Source organism: Cupressus sempervirens, chromosome 3 (genome assembly GCF_028749045.1).
Source record: "Cupressus sempervirens isolate cs-2001-9-10 chromosome 3, ASM2874904v1, whole genome shotgun sequence".
Classification (NCBI taxonomy): domain Eukaryota; kingdom Viridiplantae; phylum Streptophyta; class Pinopsida; order Cupressales; family Cupressaceae; genus Cupressus; species Cupressus sempervirens.
The window spans coordinates 895,337,825-895,348,511 of NC_143120.1; the positions used below are offsets into that span (position 1 = coordinate 895,337,825).

Consider the following 10,687-nt stretch of genomic DNA (forward strand, 5'->3'; position numbering starts at 1 on the left):
TTAAATATTAAATATTTAATCAATAATGCCTTAGAAGAGAACTAAATTAAATTATGAACTTAATTAAATTATGAACTTATGTAATTAAATTTAGGTGTCTACAATAGTGTGTTGTTAATGTCCTTTTAGCATATTCCTACTGCTTTCCTTTTTAAGCCTTCTAGGCTTGTTCTGTATGGGCCAATACCCTTGATTTTGTTGTGTTTAAATATGAAAAATATCTTCAAAGGAGAAGAAGCATTTTTGAATCATGAATTGATTCATATTAACTTATTTACACACACATATACATACACCTCTCTATATGTGTGTACACATCTATGCATATACATGTGTATACATACATGTTTATATGCATACATGTGTATGTGTATACACAAATACACAAGCTAGTTATGAAGCAATTCATCATTCAAATAAATTCCTCCTCCTTTGAGAATGTTGAAACTATAAATTATTTTATTTAAACAAAATTATTTTATTTAAAATTATTTTTTTAAAAATTAGTTAATAGAGTTGTGCTTTAATGGGGAGGTCATAAGATTCTAAATACAAAGATCCATGCTTAAATACCAAAAGTAACATAAGTGGTGGAATTCCATTTTGATGGCTCTTGGATTTCCATTTTGATTTTTAAGTTGATATGAGTTGAATAAATAACTTCTTAGTTTAATATGTTGATTAGGGAGGAGGTTCCCCATGAGACCTTTGCTTAAATTGAATCCCATTTTCAAAATTACTATAATATAGCTCTTGGATTTCTATTGTAACTTCTTAGTTGAATATGTTGATTGGAAAGGAGGCCCCCTTATGACTTCCAATAAACTCAAATTCCAAAACTCAAAATTACTATAATACAACTCTTCAATTTCCATTATAGCTTCTAAATTTGATATGAGTTAAATAAATAAAATGAAATATTGATTAAGGAGGAGGTCCTCTCCTAACTCTAATCTCGAAAACTCAAAATTATTATAATATTAAATATTATTTCCCAAACCAAAGAAAAAACCAAACTTGATATTAAGAATTATATGATACTCGTGTGTACCAAATCTCGCACTGTTTCAAAGCAATATCTAGCAATTAAACCGTAAGTGGGACCAGTTGATTTCTTGCTTTAATTACCATGGTAAGTCCCTCAAATGTATTGCAATGGGGCACAGCAATCGGCACACTCGCCCTAAAAAACTCCCTTTTCACATTCAGAAATTCTTAAACAACCACCGAACCAAGATTTACATTATACATTAGGTATATATAATCGCCTGTTATTCTTTGAGCTTCACCCTCCATTCATCTTATTCTTTTTGATAATTCATTCGTCTGTTTTCTTTCATTCAGCTCGAGGAGGGGGCATCGCCGCCCAGAGGTATTAATCAATCTATTTACTTCTTCTGGTCTTTTAGTTTCGAAGCGTCTTCATTTGGGTTGGGTTTTTGTAATATCAGATTCTTTTTAAAAACCCTTTGCTTAACACATTTTTTTTGAGGATTTCGAATTGGTTGTTGGGGAAAATCATTCAATTCATTAGTAATCTAATATATGCACTCAATTTCAAAGCACCCAGTTTGTAAGTGATTTATTTTTTATTTGTTTCCCAGGTTATGAGAATTTGAAACCCTTCTGTTGAATCTGTTCTTTCCCATCAGGTTCCATTATCGATCTCTTTGCATATCTATAAATTTATACACCCGTTTTTCAAAATTATTAGGGAGCAATTCAGATTTGATTTGAGGTCATTAATTGATAAATTAGATCAGCTATGGCAAAAAAAAGAAAGGCCGATAATACGGGATTGGATGAGGTTGAGAAAACCATGTATAACACCTTCTGCAGTGCAGCCAATTCACTGTCACAGCTTTATACGCAGGCCCAGAATCAGCAAAAGCTTGCTTTTCAGGCCGGAGAGCGGAATGGGCTGGTGAGTCTTGGAACTCACCAATATTTGATCTATGTTTTGTTGACGGTTTGATTTTTTTAATATTGTCTGTTTGGCGTGGGTAATTTGTAGAGATCGCCTTGTGCTAGAAGGTTTTTCGTATTTCTGAAACTCTCTTTGTTTTCATAAATTGTTTGGCATTGGTCGGTATTTGCAGTTTCTACATGTTGGACAGTTCTCTTGGATGAAAATTGTTATGGGGTGGTCTGTTTTACTAAATATGAATATGTTTTGGTTAGTAGTAGTTAGGATCTAATCGAATTTATTTTCCTCATGACAATGATAAGTTGAATTTGGTCTTATTAGATTCTTTTGAAAGGTGTTGTACATATTGGGTAAGACTATACTTGCCCTTTTAAACGGTGTGTAGATAACCTTGAAGAAATACAGTCGTAATTGTTACACCATAGCCTTTCCATACTTATACTAGAGTTATGGGCTATCCTATTGTAGGAGGGGATTGGAACCTGTGTCACATACTCTCACTGATGTTGTCAATTACCTTTACACAACAGCTCATTAGAGTGGCTATGGCTGCGAGAAGTTAGTTCAGGTTTCTTACAGATTATTATTGAAGATACATTCTTACATTCAACATCCCAGGCCTATATATCCTCAAGGTTATCCCTTTCTTTGGATCTCAAACTCTGACTTTGAATTGTAGTAAGTATATCTTTAAGTTTAACTGGATAAACAGTAATAGCATGCTGTGCACTCCCCATTATGATTAAATAAGTAAGTGTAAACAAGCTACGTAATTTTCTTAGATTTGTGCTAAATGTTTTGTTATATACATGCTTTATATTTGAAAATGGACATTTAGATGTCAAGTGATCTATTGGGTGCAAATCATATGGACAGTTCTACTTTAATTAATATAATTTTGATTTTTTTTTTGTAATGGAAGTCTCTCTTCTGTATTACTTGATTGTCTCTGCTAATAGGCTTATGGTGGAAGGCAATTTTAGAATGCCAATGTCTGTATATTGAGTGAAATGTCTTATTCCCAAATGGACATGACTCTTTTTATGAAAACCATTTACATTGTTCTTTTTTTCCAAACAATCAACTGAATTCAATTCTCCTTACCCATCAGCTTTGAAACTTAAGTTGGATGTCTGTATGCATGTAGTTAGATATCATATCTTACTGTTTTGGATTATTGTGAACATTGAGAAATTTTTGATGAACTGCTAATCATGAGATTCTAATGATGGGCTTTACATTGTAGGAGAAACTATACCAGCGGGTTCTGAGGGCACAAGAATCGGGTTCAAGATTAACAGTGGCAGAAATCATTGGCTATCTTCAGGTTTGGAAGATATCTTGTTCTCCTTTGATGCTTAATTTAAGTTTAACATATCATAATTTATATTCTTCCAGTCCTGACTGACTTATTAGTTTTAATGAATTTGCAAATTATGTATTTTCAAATTTTCTGGTATATTGGGGGCTCAAATAACTATATTTTGTCATGATACCTGAAATATAGAGTTCTATATCTGTTACCTGTCAAGGTTGTAGTTTTTTATCAGAAAAGGTAGTGTATCTAATGTTGATATCATGATATCAAAGTGACTAATTTTAGCTTGTGGACAATGCAAATAATTGTGTTTAGATGTGTACTTAACTAGTTACATGTCTATAAGTGGAACTATGATATTTTTGCCATTCGTTATTTTGTGTGGTTGATAGAGGAGAAATGATTCGCTGGCCCAGAAATTTTGCATTTTTCACTGTTGCTGATTTGATTCTTTGGATGCCTCTGAGGATTGGCCAGGAAATATACAATATAGATAGGATTTTTAAAGAATTTGTGAAATCAAATTTTGGCCAATATGCCCTCGATATGTGGGAAAGTGTAAAGAGATAATTGGAAAGGAGAACTACACAAGATGGTGATTGAGATGAATTTAAATTGAAGTGGTTTGCTTGCTAGTACTTGCTATGGATTTATATGACAACAAAACTATTTAGCCCTGTTGCCAAAAATTGCATAGAAGTATAGAATTCTGAAACTCAAATATGAGAAGTCGCAATTTGGAGATCAATATACGCCTCTTAGGGGTAGCTGCTATGATAGGAAATTTATAGAAGAATCACTGGGGGGTACTTAATGTCTGTAAATTGTTATTGTGGGAACAATTTATTTCAGCAGTACATATTTATGTCTTAATGAACTGTGAGGTGTTCTATAGTGGATAATCATATGCTACCTCATAAAGTACAAACAATGTGACAGGATTTTTTAAAGTTCCTCCACCAATACAAGTTTCTGTGATACATTGTAGTGATTTCCCATTGCAGTTCTACAATAGCTGCTAATGACCTTGAGATGTTTTTGGGATGCTCTTGTCAACAAGGGGACATTTTTGGGACACTCCCTCTGATTAGAGATGGCACGTGCCCAAGATGTCAAAGGGACTTCCAAGATTCTCCCACCTATCTTAGAGACTTCTAGGTGTCCCTTGGGGTAGGTGAAGGTAAGTCCATTTTAATAAAATTCAATTTTTTTTTGAATGTGTCTCAAATCCTAACCCTAATGTTTTTTGGGCTCTAATCAATTTGTAAATACACAAAACTTATAATAGGCATCTAAGCCTAATTCTAGATTAGTAGAGGAGAAATATTCCAAGTAAGCAGAAATTATAAGAGGAAAAGTAAGGATGAAGAGTGACATCATTCCACCATTGAATTGAAGTATCCAGATGTCATGCCCATCTTGAAATAGGATTAAATAATAAACTATAATAACTAAAAAATATAAATAACAATATAAAAAAGATGTCATGCCTTCATAATTACAACCCTTATGAAAAGCCAAAAACCCTCATAATTACAACCCTTTCAAAGAGTCACTAACCTATCGAAGAATCAAAACCCTTCATAATCCCAACCCTTTCAAATAGTCACAACCCTTAACCTTTTGAAAGTCACTTCCTTAATTTATTTCCTTCCCTTTCCCTTAATACCTCCTTAATTCTTATTCTCCACTCTTTCTTTCTCCTTCCCTTTTCCATCAATTGAAGACTTGAAGTTCTTGCCTCTCCCTTTTATACCTCTCATTGATATCTTTAAAAGTTATTTAATATAAGTATTCAGATGTCATGCCTAGATACCAACTGCAGTGAGCTCCCAAAAAGTTTAAGGATCTAAGCTCTTTGCCTATCTTGGGACAATGCCTGCAAGGTGCTGGGTATTGCTGATCCCTACCCTATCTTGGGACAGATAGCCATTGCTTGGATTTATACAAGCGGATCCTTGGACACAACTCTACCTTCTCCTCTTATATTAAAATAGTAATAGGTCCTGGATATATGTATTTGTATAATATAATGATATATAATTCTGATATTTATCAATAGATATGTATGGTGTATATTAGACCCTTCTAAGTGTTCCTTATCATTACTAGGACTCCGGTATATCTTCTAAGTGTTCCTTAAATTAGTATTAACTTGTATATGTGTTGCAACATAATTTTGTCACACAATGCTTATCTGCATTTTAAATGATTCATTTCCTTTTTCATCTCTTCCTTGAAGAGTGTTTGTTATAAATATTTCTTTCTGGTTCCTCCTTTTTCTATTCCCCCGAAATCCATTGATGTTTGACATAATGTATCTTGCAAATATAATGGATTGCACCCTTTCATATCTGATGGGACACAACCCTTACTAAGCGATTATCTCTATAGCTAATCAGGTTTGTTATTTTGATGATACCAATTTTTTTAGCACTATCTTTACTATTAATTGCTATTATTAGTGATGCTAAATAGCAAACAATATAATTTGCCATTTTAAATCAATTTCCTTATTCGTTGGCTACCCTTATTGGTGCTCATGATTAATAATCCAATTTTTCCACACATTGATATAGCTCATATCCAATGTCAGAAATCGCTGCACCTTTGATCTCTTTAATCGTGATTCCTATATATATGATTCTCTACAATTTGCACCCTATGTTTCATTCCGCTACAATGAGCATAACGGAATGATTAAAATGATCATTTTGGTGATGATTTAGTAGTTCTTGGCAAGCCTAATGAATGTTTGATCTTTTGCAATGATCTGTTCTACAAACACGCCATTTCTTAAATTATAGATTATTTGGCTTCACTTTAGGATCTATATTCAGATAAAATGTCCAGCTAAAAAAATTCCAGATTTATCTGCACAGATATAAAACTACAAAACTCTTCAGTTGCTCAGAACTAATAGTTTTGCAGACATAGATAACAATATTATTTAATATTATTATTTCCATGGTGAACCTATTCCAATCCTGCAACGTGATCTCCTCAAACAAATTGCTTCTATGAGTATCCCTATTTCTGTGCTTGATATGTATCCCTATTAGTTTCCAATAATGAGCGCCCAACATTTTTGTAAAATTGATGTATTATATTATTGTTTATTATTTATTTATATTTCAATACTACTATTTATTTATTAAGGTTTCTTTTAGAAAAGGAGATGTTACAGAAAAGAGAAGTTGATCACTATGAGCGAATTGGGATAGAGGATTGAATACAAAGGAAAAAAGGAAAGGTACGGGCAACTTAACTTTCAAGATAGTATCACAAAAGTCAATGCATACCTCCTTTATGTGACTAACAAAGGTTTAGGAGTTTGTGCAAGATTGTCAAATGGAAATATAATTGCAATAAATCAATATTGGGCTTATGTTGGTGACTGAAGTCTTGTAGCTAGTAGTAGGAGTCACATAGATCCTCAATTTCAGCTGTTGTACTTCATGTTTTCTATCTAGTTTAGGGGTAGTTGCAGCTTAGCCTAGGAGGAAATGTAGAATTACTATTAGTGATGTTACAGTCATGGCAGTAATGTGCAAAATGAAGGATACCAATCTTGTATAAGAACTATTCCCAGATCAATATTCTGATGAAGAAAATGAAATCTATGTGGGTCACTAGTGGATGCAACTTAATCACGCAGGGTGGATGGAAATAGCGGATTTATTATATCCAAAAAAATGCTATTGTCAATCCCGAAATGTTGGGAAGGATTGTTGGATTGACATTATATTAAGATGAAAAATGATTAGGACTATAAAGAAAAGCTCGTTAGAAATGGCAGTTAAGTAAAAAAAAAAGTACAAATTTATTATTTTATTTAATGAACAAAAAAGGATAACAATTGTTTATCATTTTTTGTTTCATTCATTCAGTTCGTTCTCACAATTCTAATCTTTTTCATTTCTTCTCCTTCTCTTGAAGAACCATATCAGTCATCATCCATTCATTAACATTATGGTCACATATATAAAGGACTCTTACTTCCACAAGGTTAGATCCATCAGATTTCCACAATCCTTCAGTATTATTAGTTAGTTTTCTGGATTTGATTGTGTGAACAATTTTTATCATCAACATTTCGGATCACACCACATGATCCTTTCTCCGCTTCTTTTGCATTTGTATCCTGATGATGGATCACGTAGTGTGATCCGAAACATTGATGATAAAAATTGTTCACACCATCAAATCCAGAAAACTAACCGATAATTCTATAAGGATGAGGTCTGTTTTGAAAAATATATAGATATTTGGCATCTTCATTGTACATTTTAGTCAATATCAAATATGTTCGAGTATTTCAAAGTTTTGCATGTTGTCTAATAACTATTTTTTAAGGCACGCTCTATGTTTGTCATCATCCCTGCTTTGTCCCCAAATATATGCCCAAATCCTTTCCTTGAAACCCATCTACACCAACCCTCTGTCCCTCTATCTTGTTACTCCATAGAAAATAGATAATATTCTTATGAATATTTTTTCAAGATATACATATCAAGGAAATGTGTATGGAGAGAGAAAATTGGAAGATGTCATAGATTGAAAAAAAATTGGCTAACAAAACTGAACACCTAGTAATGGAAAGGAAGAACATGTGACAATTTGCACAAATAGCATTGATTGTCCGGTTGATTGAAAAGTCAAATCACAACCTTCTCAATCATTTCTGAAGAATAAAAAATGTTGAACTTTTGGATACAAATTAGCTAAAGAGCCTCCATTGAAAGACCTCATCCTTTTTAATGTAACACAAGATATAAAATGGGGTAGCATAGAACATTGAATTTTTACTTGCATTCATAGGTCAATCAACTTACGCCGTATGTATTTCTATGCTATGTATGGAAGATGCCTGCATTGACTGATGTTGGATAGAGGTCCATATCCACAGACGCAAAACTTGGAAAATAAGATTTAGCACCTAAATTATGTAGAGTAGAGAGATTGTTGATAAAAGATTATTGCCATTCACATTATCAGGGGCATTGGGAATATTGTTAAGCACAGTCTTGGGGGTTAGGTGCAGAATGATGAAATTGTTTGTAATTAATTTTTTTTCTCTTACCTAGGCTTATAGTTGAGATTAAACATCTCAATTTATAATAGATTTTATAAAGTGTTTGGAATGTGTTGGACTGACTGGTCATAATTTTTTTGTGCTGATCTAACTGTTTATTTTGCATTAATTCTATGTAGAAATGCAAACTTTGTTACCGTGCCTTAGCTAATTAGCCTTACTGTTTTTTGTCAATTCTTGTTCAACACAATTTCTTTCCACATATTGCCCTTTGCTTCTGTATTTAGGTTTGTATGTTCAATCCTTTCCAAGGAAGGATTATTAACATGTTCTTTTTCCCACCTAAATAGCGATACTCTTGCAGTCACTGTAGTGCTTCAAAATTTATCAACATAACAGGGTAGTTCGTTGCTTATTTGTATCTCCATGCAAAATAATTTAGCAGATATATATTATATGTTTCATAAAAGATATGTGTTGAATTTTTTTTGTGGTATATTGTAAGATCTTTTCATTTATAATAAAAGTGGCCCTAAGATTTTGCACTGCTAAATACTTTTACATAAATGTAATACTGCAGAATGAACTTGACTATGGAGGAGATGTTGAAGTGCCTGTGTTGCCAGCATCACAATTTCAAAATCAATCTCATAATCAGCAACAAAATCCGCTTCCATTGATCAATACTCAAACATCATCTGGAGTAACTAGTCAGGCAATTAGTGGACAAGGAACCAGAATGGGTCTCTCGGACCAGAACAAAAATTCTGTATTTTCAAATGCACTTTCAAGCCCTGTCAGGAGGAGTCTTCAACCATTTCATATGGCACAAGGGGGCTACTGTTCTGGAAGCAATGCATCACAATTAATAAATGGAGGGAGGAGGGTTGGACATCCAACAGATCATGTTAACGTAGGATTTCAGGGAGGAGGAGGCCTTCTTGCTAGCCCAGAGGGTGGGGAACTTAGTGTAATGAATTCTATGGTTGCGTCGTGTAATATTTATGGGCAACAAGCTCATCAAAACCGAGAGTCCAACACGTATTGTGAGACTGATTCAACTATGGATATGCATGCAGAGAGTCCTGCCCGTGGATTTTACCAATGAAGTAAGGGTATTTCATTTAAGGTGCTGCTGTATTTTGTCACATTCATGGAGCTGGGTAATGGTTTGCTACAGTTTATCAGACATCGTAGCGTACTTTATGTAAATTGCATTGCTAGGTAATGATGGATGGATGAAGGAAGGAAGACCTAAGGTTGGGCTTTCTTAAATTGCATCTAAGAAAATATAAATTCTCATGCAGTTTTTGGTCCATTCATTGAGGAGTCTGTTTGGATAAAGTATATATGAGGTATCCATGTTGTGTGCTCAGCAAGTGATTCTAGTCACAGCGCATTTCAAGTTGAAAATATATGGGAATGATGTAACCTTTTTCTCTTAATATATCACTTGTTGGTTTGTGCTGGTCAAGCATGGGTTGATTTAAATGAGTAGTCTCTTGGTTTATAATATATATTATATGCTGCTAGCTGCAATTTTTATAAAATAATTTGAATATTATTTTAGCCACATTTATTGATGGATTATTTATCAGAAACCATCATTTCAAAGTACTTATTAACTTAATTTTATTTTTTCTTGATTTTGTTTTTCTCAAGTATAGTGTTGTCTATGTTGTATTAGTTGCACTTAGTTGAACCTTTATTTGTGTTCTAGGAAATAGCCTTCCTTGATTAACTGAATAATGTATATGCGGCACTTGATTGATGTGGTATGGAGTGTGCTATATGCTAGCTGCAATTTTTATAAAATAATTTGAATATTATTTTAGCCACATTTATTGATGGATTATTTATCAGAAACCATCATTATAAACTATTTATTAACTTAATTTTATTTTTTCTCAAGTATAGTGTTGTCTATGTTGTATTAGTTGCACTTAGTTGAACCCCTATTTGTGTTCTAGGAAATAGCCTTCCTTGATTAACTGAACAATGTATATGCGGCACTTGATTGATGTGGTATGGAGTGTGCTATATGGGATCCTTCATTTATGCTTTGGATGACTCGTTTGCATTCCAAGTAGATGCATTATACTTATATGTCGCTATTGTTACAAATTTGCCAAAATACCTGAGATTATGTTTTGTGTAACTCAGATCCAGTAAGCACAGGCTATGCGAGAGGATGAGATTCATGCCAAGGCAATATTTCTACACCTATGTAAAGCTTAAAGTGCATTTGAAAGTGCTTCTCCATATTGTTGGTTTACATGTTTACTTGACATTTTATGCCATGTGGACAAATTTTTTTCTTTAGGCAACTGGGAAATATGGTGAAAACATGTCAATGGGGTGTGAACTTGGAGACTCAGAGGCATGATATGCTATGAGCTTCAATGAA

At 33.3% G+C, this 10,687-nt stretch overlaps 1 protein-coding gene across 7 annotated transcripts; it reads left to right on the forward strand.

Moving 5' to 3' along the window:
- The first annotated feature begins 1,137 nt into the window (after positions 1–1,137).
- Positions 1,138–9,754, forward strand: LOC149569681 (uncharacterized). 7 transcript variants are annotated; one of them, XM_089822402.1, is made up of 6 exons: positions 1,138–1,254; positions 1,345–1,372; positions 1,605–1,652; positions 1,759–1,924; positions 3,174–3,254; positions 8,861–9,754. In XM_089822402.1, the coding sequence occupies exons 4-6, from the start codon at positions 1,766–1,768 to the stop codon at positions 9,386–9,388; spliced, it is 768 nt and encodes a 255-aa protein (XP_089678528.1). In that variant the 5' UTR covers positions 1,138–1,254; positions 1,345–1,372; positions 1,605–1,652; positions 1,759–1,765; the 3' UTR covers positions 9,389–9,754. The 7 variants fall into 7 exon arrangements, with proteins under 7 accessions (XP_089678528.1, XP_089678529.1, XP_089678526.1 ...); XM_089822403.1 differs by having other exon boundaries at positions 1,139–1,254; positions 1,764–1,924; XM_089822400.1 differs by lacking the exon at positions 1,138–1,254 and having other exon boundaries at positions 1,288–1,372.
- Positions 9,755–10,687: the final 933 nt, after the last annotated feature.